Source organism: Neodiprion lecontei, chromosome 1, assembly GCF_021901455.1.
Source record: "Neodiprion lecontei isolate iyNeoLeco1 chromosome 1, iyNeoLeco1.1, whole genome shotgun sequence".
NCBI lineage: Eukaryota > Metazoa > Arthropoda > Insecta > Hymenoptera > Diprionidae > Neodiprion > Neodiprion lecontei.
Window position 1 is genome coordinate 27,041,477 of NC_060260.1, and position 19,848 is coordinate 27,061,324.

Sequence of the window (19,848 nt, forward strand, 5' to 3'; positions counted from 1 at the left end):
AGGAAACTCAAACACTCTCTTCCCGCGATGCCGCGGGTGGTTTATCCCGTTTTACCGAAGTCGAAATCGTTCTCTTTCTCGTCGTTTCGCTTACAGTAATCACATTCTCATTTCGGCGAAAGAAAAAAAAAAAAATAAGAACGAAACGGAAATGAATAAAAGTGAAATGAAAATTCACGACGACCAAGGTAGACTCGATTTCCTTTCACATTTTAATTCGACTTCTTGAAACTTTATTAAAATATGATCGTCATAAATTACTTATATAATTATACATGTCGTGATTATTATAATTGTGACTTCGTTACAACGGCTCGGTCGTTTACTTCTCTTATTTTCACGATTTTTTTCGTGCAAAGTTTTATTCGATTCATCCTCTTAATTAGCCGTCTATTACCAACGCGACTAGTTGGTCAACTCTGTGCACTCTCGACTGCAACATGCAACATGTGACATTGCGGCGGCGTTAAGTAAACGTCGACAAAGATATGTAATATAAGTACCCATCAAGTAGTACGACTATTAACATAAATCGTGATAGATAAATATGTATCGGGCATTTCAGGTTATATCAGCAATTGCGATATAAAATTGAATTGCAGAAAGTACCGCGTAACGATCAGCGACAAAAAATTCGCGTAGGTAAATCCGGTGATAATTTCAACAACACACGATAGCGTAGTTCAAAGTAAATGGATAAATTTTGCGTTCACCTTGGCGGACATTTCAACCATCGGACGATCTCTCCCGAGATCTTTCTTCTGCAATCTTTGAGGAAAGAAAAACTTTCAGGTCGCCATCTTTCTCCTTGGGGTTTGTTCCATCGGGCTGAACTTATATTGCAACTTTCCTCAACTGTAGGTATACGTCTACTTCTGTATTATATTTGAACATACATGCACAGATACATGCCGGAATGGTGTGTCGAAACTTATACGTCGAATATAGTTTATTACTGCGCAGACGGTGTTGCTACTAATACTACTACAACTACTCGGTCGAGCTGTATTTCGTAGGTTGTGGATCGAAAGAAGGCGAGAAAGAATAAAAAGAAAGAAAATCCTGGTCACTCCCGCAAGTGCGAATCGTATTGAAGTTAGTAATGTTATCGTAACGATTCATGCTGAGGAAAAACCGTTATTTTTCCATTTTAGAATTGTCTGAAATTCAGTAAACCGTAATAAAAAAAAAAACATACTCATATTTCGAAATCTTAGTTCCTTAAAAATCATTGTAAAATTGGGAAAATACTGATTTTTTCCCCAATGTTTCGTTACGATAACGTTATTAATTTCAAACTCATAAGTACGAAGCCTATACCATAAATGTCATAGCTTTGTTCCAAATTGATCACAAACTGTTTCAAGAAAACTGATATTTGACTTTACCATTTAACGTTTGTACTACCAGATTCTACCAACATTTTTACCAACCGATATATTTTATCGGGTTCAATTGATGTCCGAATATCGATTTTCAAACCGTTGATTAGTTTTCGGTAACGAAAAAGGTAAAGAAAAAGGGTCTTGACAGACAGACAGACAACGAAGTGATCCTGTAAGGGTTCCGTTTCTTCCTTTAGAGATACGAAACCCTAAAATAAACAAATTAATAATAATAATAATTAAAAAATAAATAAACAAATTGTAACGAATCAAAGATTTTTTCCCTCCGCAATCTGCAGCCATCGAAACAGATTACCTTATTCCTTGACTTCACACAAGCATTTGGACGAAAATACCGATACCGAAACTACGAGCCGTCGGGCTCGTGAACACCGATTCGTTCGGAGATTAAACGTGAGTTTAACCCGAAAGAGTCCAGGGCCGGGACGAGTACACTGAAAGTCGGAAAAGAAGAAAGGAAGAAATAAAACGGCGGCGTCGTCGTCGAATTGCGTAGCAGGTGACGCGGCTCGATAGAAAACAAATACGATTCCTTCCTTCCTTTCTTTCTTCGCCATCTTCTTCTCCTTCGACCCTACATATACCCACGTTATACCTGCTTTGAAATATCGATCATTGCGCTGACAAGTCATATTACACGCACATCCGCATTTAGTACATTGCATTATAATGGTGGTAGGAAGAAACCCGAAAAAAAGAAATATATAACATATGTATATATATATATATGTACCACGAATCTTTCGAAATGGGATCGCGAGTATTAAGGGAAAGAAAGCAAAATCACTAGGGCCATGGGGCGGTCGGTTGGTACCTGCCAACCAAATAGCCTTTTGTTAAGCCTAGACCGGGATTGCTTATATCTCGAGATGAAATCTAATTTGAAAGGATCTCTTTGCGTTACGAAGGTATTGTGCGCCCTGGCATGAACACGGCCATTTTCACTCGCGTATTGTCAAGATTTCTACCGAGCTACGCCGTTCATTCTTTTGTAAGGTTTACCAACAGCTTCGCTCGGTTTTCATACATTAGCCCGCGTGTGTGTGTGCGTGTCGTTGTACCAGCGCATAAACGTCCATGTACGCGTTATAACGGCTCGCCAACTATTCCTCGGAACGTTGGAAGACATTTATAATTTAATTGATGACTGAAGAAGTGAGAGACGTTAGTTGAAAGGATAGGAGGAATTGAGATGATAAGTGTTGGCAGGGCGCAGACTGGTGAACAAAAAAATGAACAAACATTCGAGCGGACGCGGCGGGGGAAGGAACCGAAAAAGAAAACTAAGCATTGAATCAATGTTCAAACAAATAGAATCTAGACGAAATCGGGTTGCCTAAGTTTTGATGTTTTCGCGCATTTCGAAACATTAAAGCTGATTCGAAATAATGAATATATTGGATCGCAAACGATATTGGACATTAATTTCAGGAGAGATGATGATAAAACAAAAACGACAACAGATGGTAGGATTAATATTAACTGAAAATAACTCGATAGCATGTATTCGATAGAGTTGATTATATTACACTTGGAACTAATTCAAAATCAATATTGGCCAATGCGCGAATTCTCGATCAAGAATGAAAATTTGTGTAAATCGGATGAAACGATCGCTGGAAATCAATGAAAACAACTTTTCTTTCGGAGAATTAACCCTAGTCGCTGTCACTCTTCTTAGATCTTTCACCACTTTTTACAGCCACATTGCGAGCTTTAATCGAGCAAATATAATCTATGTACTTACGTATAATTCAACGACAGTAAAATAATTCCTTCACATAAAGTTCCTCGGTCAAATATAAATGTCCCTGAATCGACGTGTAAGAAGGTAATGAAGAGACCAGACAGAGTCCATTAAATTACACCACAGACGGGGCTTGTGCAACGGTTGGAAAATACTGGGCTGCGAAAACTAGAGTAATAAAACGCGACCACCGGCCAAACACCAACTCTGCGCTGTATCAAGTACACATATAATGGATGAAAATTGAACGGTCTAGTCGGTGTAGATGCAGTGATTAAATTTTTAATCACTCCATTAACGACTCGAGTTGAACTACGTCGCGAATCTTCGGCTCGGCGTTATGTAATGTAGGTCTGTAAAATTCGAACGTATTTGTTTAAATAATTGATTTCGTCGTAGCGGTTGGGATTTTCTTTTTCTTTCTTTCTGTAATTTTACCCTTTTTTCCTACCCAGGCGCGAAAACGTAATAAACATCAATCCGCCTGTTTTAAACAGCCACCACTGCCGAGGAAGTCACGAGGCTATATTTACAACACCCCGAGTGTCTACGCGGGGGCGTTTTTCTCAGGACTAAAAATAACCGAAATTCGTCGAGGTTTAGGAACAAATTTTCACCCCCTTTTCCGGTGGATCGAGAAAAGGCTCAAGTTTTGAAAAAACCAACACCATTCCGATTGCGTTTTGTACCGTTTCAACTTTATGCATATGAAGATGTGCAATTTTCCGATCATATTCCAACTGTAAGATACTATACCGTTCTAAAGTAAACACGGTAACTCCTCGTTATCATTGCTGGCTTGACACAAGCCCGAAATATATTTCAATTGAACACTCTGTCGTTAAATCATAAGAAATTTTCAGAAAATCGAAAAAAGAATTAATTCGAAGAAAAAGTGAAACACTCGCTCGTGAAAACCACTTTCAAAAACGTTTAGAAACACGTTTGAACTCTTGGTTATATAAGCGAAATCATACGCCGCTTGGTAAAAGAAAATGATAAGCTAGAACAAATTTGCAATTAATAGGGGGTCAACAATACGCACGGCATCCATTGGGAAGCCTGATTCCTCCGTGTTAAAAGTGGTGTCAAACTGGGGGCAATGAGGAGGAGGAGATAAAAAAAAATGGGAAAAGAAGAAGTGAATAAATAAATAAATAAATAAGTAAATAAAGTTTGAATGGGGAAAAAGTGTAACCGACAATATAAAGGGTTGAAGCACAGTCTTAGGCAGTAAGGCTATAATAATACAGCTGCAAGGAATGCTCTCATCGCTCCTCTTCCTCCTCGTCTCCGAGCGAGTTCCAACCGTTAGGAGAAGGACGTAACATGAATTTTTATGAAGTAGGTACTGCGAGCAACCTTAGGAGCCTGAGAGGACCTGAGCGTCTCGAGACCAAGGGGAAAACGCGCGCAAAGAAGACGGAGCTAACAATGCTGAGCGGTATAAGAAGACTGAAAATTATTCATGAATGAATGAATTCTGCACCAACCTATATATTATACACTTTTAGGCTTCATCCCCGAATGTGAATTCATATGCCACCCCCCAGTTTCTCCCATCTCTCTCTCTCTCTCTCTCGGTCTCTTTCTTCGTATTCGTTTCCTTTCTTTGCTTTGCCTCAATTCTTTCACGCTTCTCAACCCTTCTCTCATCTCCTTCAACCAACACCGGTCGAATCGCAAGGGATCAGCAGACCCGTTTCATTTATAAATGGAATATGGCAGATTTTTCCCTGCTTGGCTTAATCGCGACACGTTGATTCTCTTAGATACTTGAAATATCGTCGATTTCAGGAACCGATATAGTGGACAGCTTTTGTGCATGGTCAGATTTTGAAATTTCATGAGAATGAAGTTAGTGACGTTACATTAACGACGCGTGTTAAGGGAAAAATCATTTTTTTTGCACCTTTAGCAACGTTCGAAATTTAGTAAATCATGACAAACAAAAAATATTCTTATTCTGAAAAGCCAACTCCTTGAAAGTCGTTCTAAAACTGAATAATAACGATTTTTCTCCCTCATATTTCCTTATATTAACGCGAAGAATACACGAATATCAGCCTCATGAAATTTCATCATTTAACAATAAGTATGCTGAAAATATTTCACTCTTATAAAAATTACGCACTTGTTTTTTTTCTGCGCTTTCGTATAACTGACCTCATTCCCAAAGTGTGTTTTACAAAACTGTCGGTCCACACACAATGGTTTCCAAGATTTTATGAAAACTGTCGCGTGAATTGGAATCGCAAGTTATCGAAGAAACAGGATGGGGGGTGGGGGGGGGGGGGGGGGGGCGGTCAGATAGGAAGAAGACATCCTCGGTAGTTACTTGCGTGTTGCATCCTCGAAAGTGCCCGTCTTTCAGAATTTATTTCAACCTCCCACAACTGTCTACCGATCAATAGAACAAGTGTGAACGAACGTCGAAGGTATGCCATGCTGATGATCCGTTTCACTCGTCTCTTTGCTATTGCATAAGTCAGTTCTGAGTTCTTTTTATGAAGTGTACCTATACACAATGCACAGTTTCCTTGCATACACAAGAGAAAAAATGAAATTTATCGACAACGAAAATCGCATATATGTAAGTAGTAGAAAATTACAGGCGACTACATTTCATGATTTAGTGTTTGGTAGAAAAAAGATCCTCCCAAAAGATGAGTGCTCTAGATCAAGTCTAAAAAGTCGCTCGTTTGTTTTTTTATTTCTCTATCGTTGAATGGGGGAATATTTTACCTTTCGTTAACAGTTAAAATACTCGTAAACTGTTTAATATTTTTCAAACTTATGCGTAGATGCCTAAAGCTGATTCTTCAAGCTTTCCAAACCTCTGTAACAAAGCATTGTTACCACCATTAATATACAACAATTTTTCTTTTTTTTTTTTTTTATTCCTTAAAAATTGGAAGTTTTCAGATGGCTGTAATGTGTGTAAAAATTGCACCAACTGCTGAATTTTCACACCAGTGCTACCTAGGGCATTGATGATAATAAGAATAATTGATATTTTACTCAGTCGGTAAGGGGTGGACTATAGCATCATCTTAATAAACTTAGGATTTGATTATCCGATTTCTGCGTCGTATTTGCCGTCCCTTTATCGACGTGCATGAGGTATAGGCGTGCTATATTACGACGGCAGCCTGTCTTATACCTATATTACCTTCGACCTCTGAGCTCCTGCAGCCCATTTCACCATTAAGTAGATTTGGACAGGGAGAATTTATCCAGAGTTGAATGGAACATGGGCCGTATAACCTGCGGCTGATGAGCGAAAGGAGTCGGGGACTCGTGAGAAAGAAAGAGAGAGAGAGAGAGAGAGAGTGAGGGGGAGGGAGAGAAAGAGAACAAACCAATGAATGAATGAATGAATCAACGGATGAATGGACGAATGAACGAACGGATGAACGAGGAAATGAGGAGTAGTCGGCCGGATATTGTCTGTCGCTTTGCACCCGGCTATGAAAGCACCTCCGATGATGGAAAATCGATGATATTCAAAACCGGGGCTATAATTCGCCGACGCGTTCTAATTGCGGCCTCGCGTTATCGCGATAATTAAATGATAATTAGAAGAAATGTATTACTTCGAGAGGAATTATAATGAGATAATTTCGGATGAAAAGTAGTATTCGAATTATGTGTTTAATTGTTCTATCTATGAAACATGCGTAATGCATTCGGAAGATGACGACATTCCAAAATTTCAAGTATCATAAACTTCGTATTCTAGCAAAATGATTTGTTCGAGGACTTGAGTTTTACTCCATTGGAAATGTTACCTTCGCTAACGATTCTAGTATAAATCCTATTTGTGCGAAAATTCTGTTATTATAATATTCATCCAAGTGAAAACAGAGGGACAACAATTTATTTGTAGAAAATTGATGTAGCCATTAATATACAAATGGAATGCTAATGCTTGGAGTCTGAGAAAGCTACAAGTATTTGAACTTCATGTAATAACCCAGCCAGTTAGAATTCTATGAAAAGAGGTATAATCACGTTGAATTTAATTTCCGTATAACAATAAGTGTTGTTAGTTCTAGAAAAAATAATCTAAAATGCTATCCAAATATGGTTTTGAATTTAATTGAATAATGAGCCCTCCGTATTTTGTTCGTCAAATATATATTCATAACGAACAAATTTTAACGTAAATACATGTATATGTAAGCTTGTTCGACAAACTTTTTTCATGTAAAGCGGAGTTCAATTCCATTAAAATATAACAGAAAAAAATTCATTCACCAAGATTATTCATCACGCAGGCGAACGAGATATGAATAATTACGCTACGATGCAAATGGAAAAAAAAAAAAAAAAATGAAATATACCCTCTTCAAAATTTTAAATTTATTTATTTATACTTATGGATTGATAAGAATACATACGTCAGTTTTCTTTTTTCTAACACGTACTATTTTTCAAGTACGGTTACTAATAATTATAATTGTGACACAACCCGGGGATTACATCTGATACTCGACAATCGCTAGTCGATCGATCGGAAATTACTTGTAATTCGGATTAACCGCGATTTCATTTATCCGCGGATTATTCGATCCCGAGCAGCAGCCGGATTAATCGGAGTTCTACCGTATGCGTAAGATGAGGGTCGTTAAAAAAGTTATCGGCGGGTACCTGAGAAACAAGACGTGATAGAAGCATAAAATAACCACTGCCTAAATACTGTCACTAACAGGCAATCTGTTTTACAGATATCGCGTAACGTAGCGTTATTTTCGAATCGAATTCTCATACAAGCATAATTTTTTTTTTTGTTCCCAAAACGTTACGTAGCTGGCAAACTTTACATAGTTTCGAAAACCCGTGAATCGTTTCGTGGGTGTTGGCACCCCGTAAAAGTAAGCGAGAAGATAGAAATTTCGAGTACTCGAACACGATGCGAAATCCGCATATTTTGAAATCCTCGAGTTCGATAAATAACCGCACCCTACCTAAATTGTTACACGGAGACGAGTATCAATGCCGCGTAGGTATATAATATATGCGGTATCGTTCCGCGAATGACTCTATCAAGTTTTGAATAACGCGGAGGACAGCGTGCGGCTAACCCGGGTTATTGCGGTCCATATAACGGAGTAATTAAGCAAAGTATTAAAGGTCGTGGATGTATGCTGTCCGCGTTAAGCCGTTATCTTTACCACCGCCCCCCTGCCGTATAAATTCAGGAATACCTGGACCCTCGTCCATCCGCGAGCCTGGATTACGCAGGCATATACGGTATAATCCATCCGTGTCCGCAGGTGTTATGCAACGGCGGAAATAAACGAACTGCATGCCGCGGAGAATATCTCTGGGAAAAAAACATATGTGAGAAGTCCAGCCGCACCCCGGCAATGAAGCTAATATGCCGGAAAATGCGGAAATAGTTCACGGACCAGGCAGCCGGTGATGTGTCGGGAACAAGTGAGATCAGCGATATAATTATATTTCGAGTAAAATGCTGCCCATTCCATTTTTTTCTTTTTTTTTTTCATTCGTTACTTTTTTTTCTTCGTTTTTATTTTCAAGTACTGTGCATGTATGCAGGGATGAATGGCACGGTGAATAATTAAGCATGGTGATTAACCGTTGCCTCAAATTATTGATCGCAACTCTGTACTCCCTAATCATCGTCGTTTGCGAGAAAAAAAAAAAAGGAAATTGAAGCGAAAATTACCTGTTCGATGTCATTTTCTTCTCTGATTATTTTACCCCAAGTAGCTCGTATTACACTTGAATAAAATTGAAAAGTACTTGTTAAATTCGAAAGTTAAAAAAAAAAAAATACAAATCTGACGGAGCGTTTCGGATATGTGAGAATCTCTCGACTACCTGGTTGGTTCACAAATATTATTGAACGTTTGGGTTTGCAAACAATTGTAACAAGAATATGAAAAACGTGTTTATCTCATATTTTTTACGAACAAGAAATTTTTACAGAACCGCCTGAAGTTTCTGAATATCTGAAAGTGAAAATGTGAATATCTGCAAACCAGAGCTGGTTGATTGAACGATTTTCATTGATTCATTCTCTTGATTATGTTATAATTTATCTGGGCAAAGTAAGTACATAATAAATAAATAAATAACTAAATATATATATTTATACATTGATATCAGTAATGAATTTTAGCAACTTCCAGAAATTCGTGTCAACGTTGTCGACGAGAACTTGATGAACCAAACATTATGGAGAGTTTGAAAATCCGGCGATAAATAACAAGAGTTGTATAAAAAAAAAAAAAAAGAATCAAAGAGGGAAAGGAAAACAAGATTCTTTCGCCCTTGTTTGTTAAATTTTTTAGTTACTTTTCAGTCACGTCACGCAAAAACGCTAGATATAAATATACAAGTAGGCGGGCCGATACGCAACTTTCGGTTAGTTTTTTAGGGCCAAAATTTCAACCGTACAGCAATTTGGGTAGATCTTATAGTGAACTGTACTATGATATAAAAATACTCTAATCTTCAGGTCCTCAGGCTTTACGATCTACGAGAAACACGTTGATCAATTTAATCACATGCTCGAATTGAACCTTTGTCTTCGAACGTTGAGCACTTCATGTTGCAAGAAGATAATATGACCTAGCATACGTTTGGCGTATAAAAGAGTCTGAAATTTTAGAATATGAAATTCATTTTCAGGTAGATACTTAGGAACTGTAAAAAGAAAAAAAAAAAAAAAATACCCGCGACGGGTCAGAAAAATGGGTTATTTATATTTGTTTGTAAAAAAAAAGCACATATTTCGTATTAAACCCTGAAGTTTTAAAGTGGGACGAAAGCGGGATCCCAAGTTCCTGAGAATCTATCTAAAAATGTATTACATATTCGGAAAGACGAAACTTTTTTTTATCCACAAACAAGGTATTACCTACATCATATTGTTTTTGCGAAGACGGGAAGTCATAAAAACTCAAAGTAAAAGGTTCAATTCAAAATTGTGATAAAATTGCTCACAGTGTTTGTATGACGATTTATAATTCTCATGGTCAGTGTTACATCGTACAAGATTAATATCCAAACTGTGATCAAATGGAAATATTTCCGGTAAAAAGCTGATTTTATTAAAAAAAAGTTGGAGGATCGTCCGGCAAGCACACATGTAACGAGAGTTCGAAAGTTAATGAAATCTGGATACACGAGACGAGCTCTTTCGATTTTTCGCCAGCTTTAAACCGCAGAGCCGAAGATCCGGTAATCCGCTTGCCGTACCTACGGTCGTCCTGTAAAACCAGGGCTCGGCGGCCGCTCTGATCCCGGGACGTCAATTAATAGAGGATCCTGCAGGGATAATTAGGCGAAAACCGCGAGGGATATTAGCTTCGCCACGGTAATTTAGCAATGGTTTGAAACGGCAAAAGCTAGGCTCGGCCGGTGTCGAGTTATCCGCGTTGCTGTTGCTGTCCTTCGTTACTGCAGCTTTAAGAGGATAGCTTTTAATTCATGCTTGCAAAAGCTGCGGGGTGTGACCGGCGGTAGTGTAAGGGTGGAACGGGGGCTTGAATTTATTCGGGTCTCCGGTGATTATCTTAACGAATGCCCGCGCGCCTCGTGCGTCGAGGGCGCTTAATATTAATACGGCCCTGCGGCCTCGTGGACCTCGTGGTTACGCAATTAAGGGGCTGCTGTTGGGGAGTATAAGGGGGTGCCCGGAGAAGAAATAATAACATTCTCTCAACGGTGCAAGCCGGAAGGATGGAAATTTTATCTCCGGATTTGAGTATATTATGATGCGTACAGAACGAGAAAAGAATGTATATTGTATATACCTTGTGTACTTGTGTAAAAACGGAACGGCGTGAATTAGTGATGACGCTAAGTTTGTTAGTTCAGAAACGTGTGACGAGCTTCTGAGAAAATGCACGTCTTCTGCTGGTTGATGATGGAAACTGTATCGTTGAGATTTTTCTTTTTTCTTGCGCGCACAATTTTTTATTCAAATTTTCAACATCTCATGCTTCGAATTTCAAACTTACTATGCCTACAGCTCTGTATAAGATTTTAGAAATTCAAAATTCAGAACAAAGTCACAATATATCAAGTCGTCAATTAATTCCGACGATGGATCGAATAAACTTTGTCGAAACCAAGCATTTTTTTTAAATGGTATAACAAGTTTTTAGGATAAGACAAAAGATTCAAATATTGTTTTGACGAAACTCAAACAACGCTGTTTTCAACAATTTTATCCTTCTCATTACGTTTGCGTGCAAGTACATTTTTTTCAATTCTACTAAAAATCGGGACAACTTTAACAAGATATTGTTTTTCATATATTGTAGAACGGTATATATTCTCGAAGCCATTTTTAAACAGTGCAATAAAACGACTCCGGCGCTTGCGCTAAAATGAAATTCACAATTTTCCACACTGGGACTTTCTTGTCGTATTCGCGGTATTTCAGTCCCCGATCGAGCTTTCGTCCGCCCCAATCTAATAATCACGCTGAAGCAGATATCGGGCTTCGGTGTTATCGATTATGAAATTGCTTTATACACGGATAAAGCGAACTGGCTTTTGAATTATCAGCCGTGAGCGCACCTCGATCCGAAATCCTGTGGATCATATCGTTCGGGACTTTGTGTTTGCGCGCACGAATATCGACACGCGTTTGTGCCTGTGCGCGAAACGTTAATGCATGGAAAATCCCCGGGGTCCAGAAGCTATCGTCCTTCGTCCACATGGGGGTATCCATATATTATTACTTGATATTATCGGTCAGTTAATATACGGTAGAAAATAACTTCGACGTGCCGTAATTAATTTTCCCCTGACGAGCTGGAGGGCGAAGGTTTTGCATGCAGGTCGCGTAGAATTTACGGCTAATATGGAATACGAAAGAAGCGTGTAAGCCACGATTTTCGACATGGTGCTGCCGTAGAGGCGTAAGTCAAGTTATTTAAAAAATTATTTTACGACCTCTCGACATCAAGCGTTTACGATTCTTATCATTTTTACTATTGCGCTTTGACCAAATTTATTGCTGATGTCGATTGATTTCATGTAAGGAATGGCAGTCAAGTTCAATTCCTACGAATTATGTCCATTTGCGGAACACGTGCAATAATTTTACGAGTACGAACTGAATTATCGATTTTGGCTTTTTTGAAAATATTGTGCGTAGTAACAGTCAAAGTTAAAAACTAGACAGATTATATTTTCCAAGAAAAAATTTAAAGACTTGCGTATTACTGTTCTTAATTTTCTATGAGAATTAGTTCACTTTAATTCCTTCTTTTTCTTTCATTTAGCACATTTCGAAAAATCGCTTTATATGATCCGGATTGAGCTTCAAGCTGTCAAAACTCTATTTTTAATAAATAAAATAAATGCATTGTGGGAATTGTTCTCTCAGTTTTACAGTAGCGAGTAAAGATAAACTCTGCCGCCAGCTGCTATAGCTTCAAATAAATGAATTATTTTGAACTGTATAAAGAAACGAAACGATTGCATTAAATTTTATTAAATTTCTGTTCGATTCCGAGAGGGGAAAACTCGGTTCGAGATGAAGGAATAATAACAATTCGCATCCGTATAAATGTGTATAATTATTATATACAACGATGTAAATTCCTCGACTACCAATTGCAAGTATAACAAATCCGTCTGCTCTCAGTTTCTTTTTTCCTGCATTATACATACGTATAGCAGCGATGAATTTCCCAATCAATCTGTACTCACTCTCTCTCTCTCTCTGAATATATTTGAATTCGCGGGCAGAGAGCAGTTTTATACCGCTGGTGATGGGATAAATTAATAATCGTTATTATTCGCCGCGGATAAAATCTCCATAGGGAATTGGTCTTCGCTGTATTATAACAAGGTTACGCACTGCACCTGATGCCGGTGTTATATTTCCGCTTCTACATACCAATTTTTCTTGATTCGGTCTTCCGTTTTTTCCCTTCTCTCTGTTTTTTTTTTTTTTTTTTGCGAACATTGCAGGTCGTTTATCGCCACCCATCGGGACGTGCAATTACTTTCGGTAGACAACTTAATGACGAATAACCTGGTTGTTTCTTTCGTGTCGCAGCCGCGGCTTTCATCTCCGAGTAATCTTGTTACGAAGAGATTTAGAGGTGTGAAATTAAACGAGAAGAGGAGAGAAAGAATCACGATAGAAATAAAATTCACAAGTTAAAAAAGAAAGGAACGGAAAGGAGTGAAAATGGTTTTCTTTTTCATCTTAACGAAGCTTCACAAGGTGGGTAGATATAATATAATATCTACAGCCATTTGCGAGTGTCTGTCGGGAAAAGTGTCGGTTTTCACGTGCGCGTTGAAGTTACTATTTATCCCTGTCTCTCGACTTTAGTTGCATCTCTGCTGTTTATTATTATTACATTATTAAGCAGGCGTTAAAGAAAAGGAAACCTGAAGCTTCAAGTAACAGTTACCGTCCTGAGTATCTTTTTTTCGTAACTCAATCTATCGCAGCATTGAATCAAGCTTACCTTACAATTTTATAATTCGTTCGAAACAACAAGTCATTCGGAAGTCAATCAATACGTGAATAGAATTCGCTTTGGGTGCTGATTAGGTACTACATTGAAAATGATCGTGCTCGAAGTTTATCGAAAAAAAGAAAAGAAGAAATTAATTGACGCATTTAGCTCTCCTGGTTCTCTCTCTTGATTTTTGACGAAACATCGATCAATTTTGATAAGAGCTGAAATTCATTGTTTCGTACGCTATGAAAACGTAATTTTTTGCGAGAGAAAACGATTTAAATCGGTATCAAGTCGTCCCACAAACAACGGGTTCAAACGGTACACCCGAAACACTCCTTAAAGGATGCTAATTCTTATTCGGTTTTCATTTAGGAAAAATTTGAGACCATCGGGATTGTATTTCTAATTAAGGGAAACAAATTGTCGATAACTGATTTTTTTTTTTAATTCCTAATTTATAAATTTTTTATAAAAAAATGTTGTATAAACCAGAAATTGGTATGAAATTTTTCCTTTCAAAAAGTTCGCCATAGTCGTTAATTGGCTGTTACAATTGGAATGTTTTATTCTACAATAACTCGAGTTCTGAGGGGTGGTAGCGTGAAAAATCAATTTCTTTTTTTTCTCCAAACATCCTTAATACGCCTATATACATATATGTGTACCGATATAAAACGAGACTCACTTTATCCTGTTATAAACGAGTAGGTCTTCGATTTCTCGGCCCAACTTCGAGTACAATGTTTCAACGAAGACGAGAACCTTAGGGTCGATTCGTAGTCGAGCTTCGCTACGATGATCCGGAGCTGTCGGCAATCTCGTCGCCCCTCGAAGCGTCGAACATCTTATGGCGGGCTCGGGTCTCGTGTCCCGGTGAATCAGGCTGCAAAAATCAAGAGAGTTGAAAATCTACGTTATCGTGAAATTTCGCATTCATGTCCATTTTTGATAGAACGGGTATGTCAGAATATATCTTATTGTTAGAGGAATTTCCGAGGACAGAAGTACGAATTTTTCGGGACAATTATCGGTATGACAACACGTAGAATTGAGAGAGTGAAAAACTGTAAGAGATTTACAAAATATGAAAGACTTCTTTTAATTTTCTTTCTTTAACGACGAGTTTTTCACCGATAAAATAATTCCAAAACAGCGATATTTCGCAACTATCTGAAATTATTAATTTTTCATCATCGCGTGTCAATTATCGAATAGCCTCGAGTTGTTCACTGACAAATAGATGAGATATAACTTTTTAAACTTCAGTGACAGACTGTAGTAAGAGGGTAAAAAGGAGAGGAAAATCGAAGCTGGATTTTCGTTGTGTTTAAACAACGAATACATTGCCAAAACCAGAGAGATATAGTTGAATTAAATGAGCGGAATATTTGGTCGAGTATTAGCATTTCCAGTAAATAAACGGTATACAGGCTGGGTTGTGTTTTGGACAAGTTAATTAAGGCTGAAATTTAGCTGCTCCATGCTGCAGGAGGAATTATCGCGATTATTTCCTGGCAAAATATCCGAGAAATTCCGAGAGTGATTTAATTGGAACTGTGTGGTCAAATTGAATACAAAAAAAAATCTACGCAAGTCGATTTACTTTTACAAATAGCCAAGCTTTTCACGGCATATTATAACAACAACCCTCGTTCTCCTCGGTGCAGCGCCTTTGTAAGGTATGGGTTAAAAAAAAAAGAAAAAAAAAAACGTTTGCTCGATCTTTAATTCGTTAAAAGAACGGGTATAACGAATTCCCAATGGCGTATCAGTTCTGCCAATGATGGAAGAAATAATGGCGGTGGTTGTAGTGGGCAACGAAGAGGGGCGTGAAGGGAACGGTTCCCTTAATCCCACGGGACCACATAAAAGCGTAAATATAACTAACGCACCGCACTTCAGGCTTACCAACTCTCTATCTCCTCTCCTCCATTACGTCTGTTTTATGCAGCGAGTGCATTATCCGATACGATGTGGGTTACGGGCGCGTACATGTTACACAGGCATATACATATATATATATTGTGCTTGCAAATTATCAGGAATTATATAGAGTCCGCTGTTGCTGCTCACGGGGCAGATATAAGCGAGCCGAGTTCAACGGCTGATACGGTTGCGAAAAATAAATGAATGAAATTTGAAGAGCGAAAGTTTTTTGAATCGTTTTGGTAGGCCACGACATTGATATCGAAAGAACATCGTGACTGACGTATAGAAAAATCGTGATGGCAATTTTGGGGAGAGCAGAGAACACACAAACACCGTAACAAAGAAATACGTGTCGAAACCATCGTGCAGAAGTTGTAGTAAATTGATGGGGGCGGGATTGAAATTCCGAATGCACCAAATTTTCAATTTTTTCGTGCCGAAACTTGGAGTAATGAAATAAAACCTTGACGAAGCATCAAAGTTTCGAAAGCGCAAAGTTCCCAAAGGACAAAATTTTGATAGGAGAAAATGCCGAAAGGGCATAACTCCGGCAAGTCAAAGTTACGAAAGTGCGAAAATTAAAAAAATTATGAAATCTGAAACACCGAAATTCTGAACGATCAAAGATTTTTAGTTCTGTGAATTTATGGCTTGCTAAAATTTCACCACTTTGATCTTTCTCTGTTTAGGATTTTTTATATTTTTACGTTCGGAATCCGATTAATTTTGATTTTTGGTTTGTCCGATTCTTCACACCCACTCGTTTTACTCTATCGGAAGTTTGCTTTTCTGAATTTTGCTTTATGGTAACTTGAATTTTTGGAATGTTGCATTTCGGAACTTTGAGCCGTCGGGTTTCCCGCCATTGTTGTTTCGTAAAAGTTTGATTTCTTTACATCAAGTTTCATCACCAAATAATTCGAAATCAGACGTTTTCGAAACTTTTCACAATCGGAACTTCAAGCCCGCCCGAACTGATGATTTGTTACCAACATTTCATCAAATTAACGTTACTACGATTTCAACCTCGTTATCCTTACACAGAATTCAGTTTCTCTCTCTCCCTTAATTGTGAAAATAACAAAGACTGAAAAAAAAAAAGAAAAGAAGACTCCGGTCAGGGATTGCGCAGGGAAAAGTACAAAGGGAATCGGATATTATATTTACAGCCGAATGTTCGTCGTCTTTTCGAATTCAGTCATGGTTCCGTGCTCTGAGAAGGAATTCAATTAGCGAGTGTTCGGTCAAGGGCGAAAGAATTACAGGGATAGGTAATTAGAGGTAAAATTCGTTGGGTCCAAAATCTCGCTCTCGCCCTTCTTCGCCTCGTCGTCCCTCGATCTTCACCCCGCGTCTCATCGTATGCTTGTCTTAATCAAAGTGCCATAACAGGTGTGCCCGAGTTGGATGTATTACAATTTATATGTACCTAGATACACCTTATCGCCATAACGTTTCTACATAGTCTGCATTTACAGATATTGCTTGGCGTGAGTCGGAGCCGTTAACGGGTAGATAATCGTAGCTGCAGACACACTGTTCCCAGAATGGGCGAAACGCTGATACAGTGATATTTCGATGCCTCCCTCGCATTGATCGCGTTTTAAAACCCGGCCAACCTCACCAGAGGCTATGCATAATTGATCGAAACTGTTCTTTTTCTCACAGAGTGAGACGTTCCACTTCGGTTGTGTGTGATATATACCTGCACGTAATACTGGTCCGCTGCATGGACAGTGATTGATTAAACAGACTTTATGAACAAATTAGATCAGTCCTCCGTCCCCACAGATTTTCCCTTGAAGATCGTCGCTCTGATAAGAAGTACAAGGGGGCAGACCGGATCCTCTGATGCGGTACTTGAATTAGCATCACCTCAGATGAGATAACCCTACAGGTAATAAAATGCGTTTCAATTCGTTATTCGCTGTTAGAAAATGAGACAAGGTTTGCGGTCGTGGTAATTTTGAAAAAAACTTTTTGATCGAGAATCGAAATAATCTATACATAGTGTTTAAAATTATTATACGAGTGCAAACGAATCTTCCGGACGTATGAATGAAAAATTTTACAAGTAATCATAAATCTCTTGTTGCCAAAGATTCGCAATTGAGAACTAGAGATGGTCTTGCTATAAAATGTTACAAAACACTTTTTTCTCTTTTTTTTCATCACGTACGCGTATATCAACACTTTTTTTCTGACATATTGCGTATACTGCCAGCTCTCTAATTGTAGAAATTGCGTTATAACTCGATAAAAAATAATTAATAAGATAAATAAATAAATAAACAAATAAATGGAAAACGGGGAAAAAATTAATCTGCAATTCTTGCGACAGTTAATTCATGTCACAACACGGTGGATATTTCGAATGATAAAGTCATCTTGTATTATAATGATATGAAATAATATGAGAGCACGATGGAGAAGAACTGATTACGGATTCTGACAGTGAGTGATCTGGAGAATTTCATTTCGCGACTTCACGCATGCGTGCAACGATCGTTTTATATACAGTATAAACGAGTAAGTCGGATCATCACTCTCGGCGCGACGAGAATGTTCAGATTGGACGGTGAAATTTTCTTCCCAGCATCTCTGAAATCTTGCTTTGGTGAAAGAAAGAAAGTGTCGGGAAGATCAACCGATTGTGAGACATAAACTTAGTTTTTGGTTCAACGAACTCGGTTACGAGTCGCTTACAATTTGTACAATACATGACGGACTGATGAATTTCACAAACGTAACTGCATAAAATAGATTGATTTAAATCAGGGCAACATTCATTTTTTACTGTAACGAGGCGAACAATTTATCCTGATTTTGGTTTCCGGTTATTGAGATGTAAAAAATTTTATTATAATTTTATTTTGTAGATAGTTTAACCATCTACAAAACTGTACAGATACAGAACTGTGACAAGGCTGTTTGGAAAAAATTCGCCAAGTAAGTTTTTTTCACGTTATTCGATCGGAAATGGGTCATATATCGAGGTGCTTCGTTCTACAATTATAAAGAAAAAGAGAATCATATACTCTGATTGTGAGACAATCTTGTGTACGGTAAAGACTAAGGTTTGGATGTTAGTTGGAGCGAATGAAAAAAATATTGTCATCGTTCGAAAGATTCTGTCGGATAGAATTGAAGCGAGGAAAGTTGAAAACTGTTGGAGGAAGCAACGAAAACAATTTCGCAGGTATAAAAATGGGAAATATGTTCAGTTTTTATTCCCCCTTGGGCGTTTCATGCAGCGGCGTAGTGTCACGTGTAAATCTATCTCACCGTTGGGACTCGCAGAGTATCTCGAAACGTTCTCCACCGCTCGAGTAAGACTCGTGTCTTGGCTGAATAATTAATTAAATTCGGCATCAGCCCCGAGTTTATTACCGCACGCATCCGACGACTTATAGGTACGATATCTCTTCTCGTACCGGCACGGCATAAGGCGGCAGCTATATCGCATCAGTTAACACTGGAACTACCGAAATTAAGTCGAAGCTATTTCTACCGAAACCATTCAAAATGACAGGCGTGGTAATTCGAGTGTTAGGAGAAAACGACGGATGTCTTCTGAAGCCTTCACGCCTAGGATGCGAAATTTTACACCCAAAGTTTCACGCCCTTAGAATACCTTTCGCACGTCATATGCCGATTGGACTGGTCCAAACACATCGAATTTAATAAATTTTTTTCATAGCAGCATATTTAATTGTTGTAGAAAGAGGAAATAAGACGCCTGTTACAATTTGAGCCGCGAAATTCAGAAATAACTAAAATTATTTTCTCGCGTTAATTAAATGGTAAATGGAAAATTGCATTCAGGTACTACTAAATCAAGAGACGCGAAAGTGTCTCGCGCCAAGTATATTAAAAAATCAAATCGCGAACAGAAGCTTTTGGCCTACCCGATTAAAATATTATGACACGTTTCTCCCCTCTCCCAATGATTTCGACATTCGGCAAGTTTTATCGGTTTATAGATTTTTAGATCAATACGATCGATGCACGAAGAGCTGTAATATACCAGTTCTAATATTTCAAACACTGTCAAAATCGTCGATTTTCTCAAGAATTTTCGTCGACTTTAAGACTAGATACACGACATACACTTTTTGCGGTTGTCCATCTTTATCCTAACCTAGGCGAGGAACCATATTTTCAATTTATCAACGATTCGGCATTCTCAAATCCAATATTCGTCAAGTGCGTAAAGTGACTGATTGACTCGGATTAGCCGTCGTTACGCAGACGAAAATACTTGTGGATGCGATGAGATATTTTAGGAGCGGAA

General features: G+C 38.2%; 1 protein-coding gene across 4 annotated transcripts in view; it reads right to left on the reverse strand.

Annotated features, from left to right (window-relative positions):
* Positions 1-19,848, reverse strand: part of LOC107226406 (bifunctional heparan sulfate N-deacetylase/N-sulfotransferase) — an 81,616-nt gene that overhangs the window by 18,848 nt on the left and 42,920 nt on the right. For 3 of the 4 annotated variants that reach the window (XR_006906298.1, XM_046746319.1, XM_046746320.1), the window contains exon 3: positions 14,311-14,508. Coding sequence is in view for 3 of the 4 variants with exons in the window: in XM_046746319.1 (XP_046602275.1) it covers positions 14,311-14,508 (198 nt within the window). In the remaining variant the exon portion in view is untranslated. Of the gene's footprint in view, positions 1-14,310; positions 14,509-17,259; positions 17,407-19,848 lie in introns of those variants that run through there. The other variant, XM_046746321.1, reaches the window with a different exon arrangement.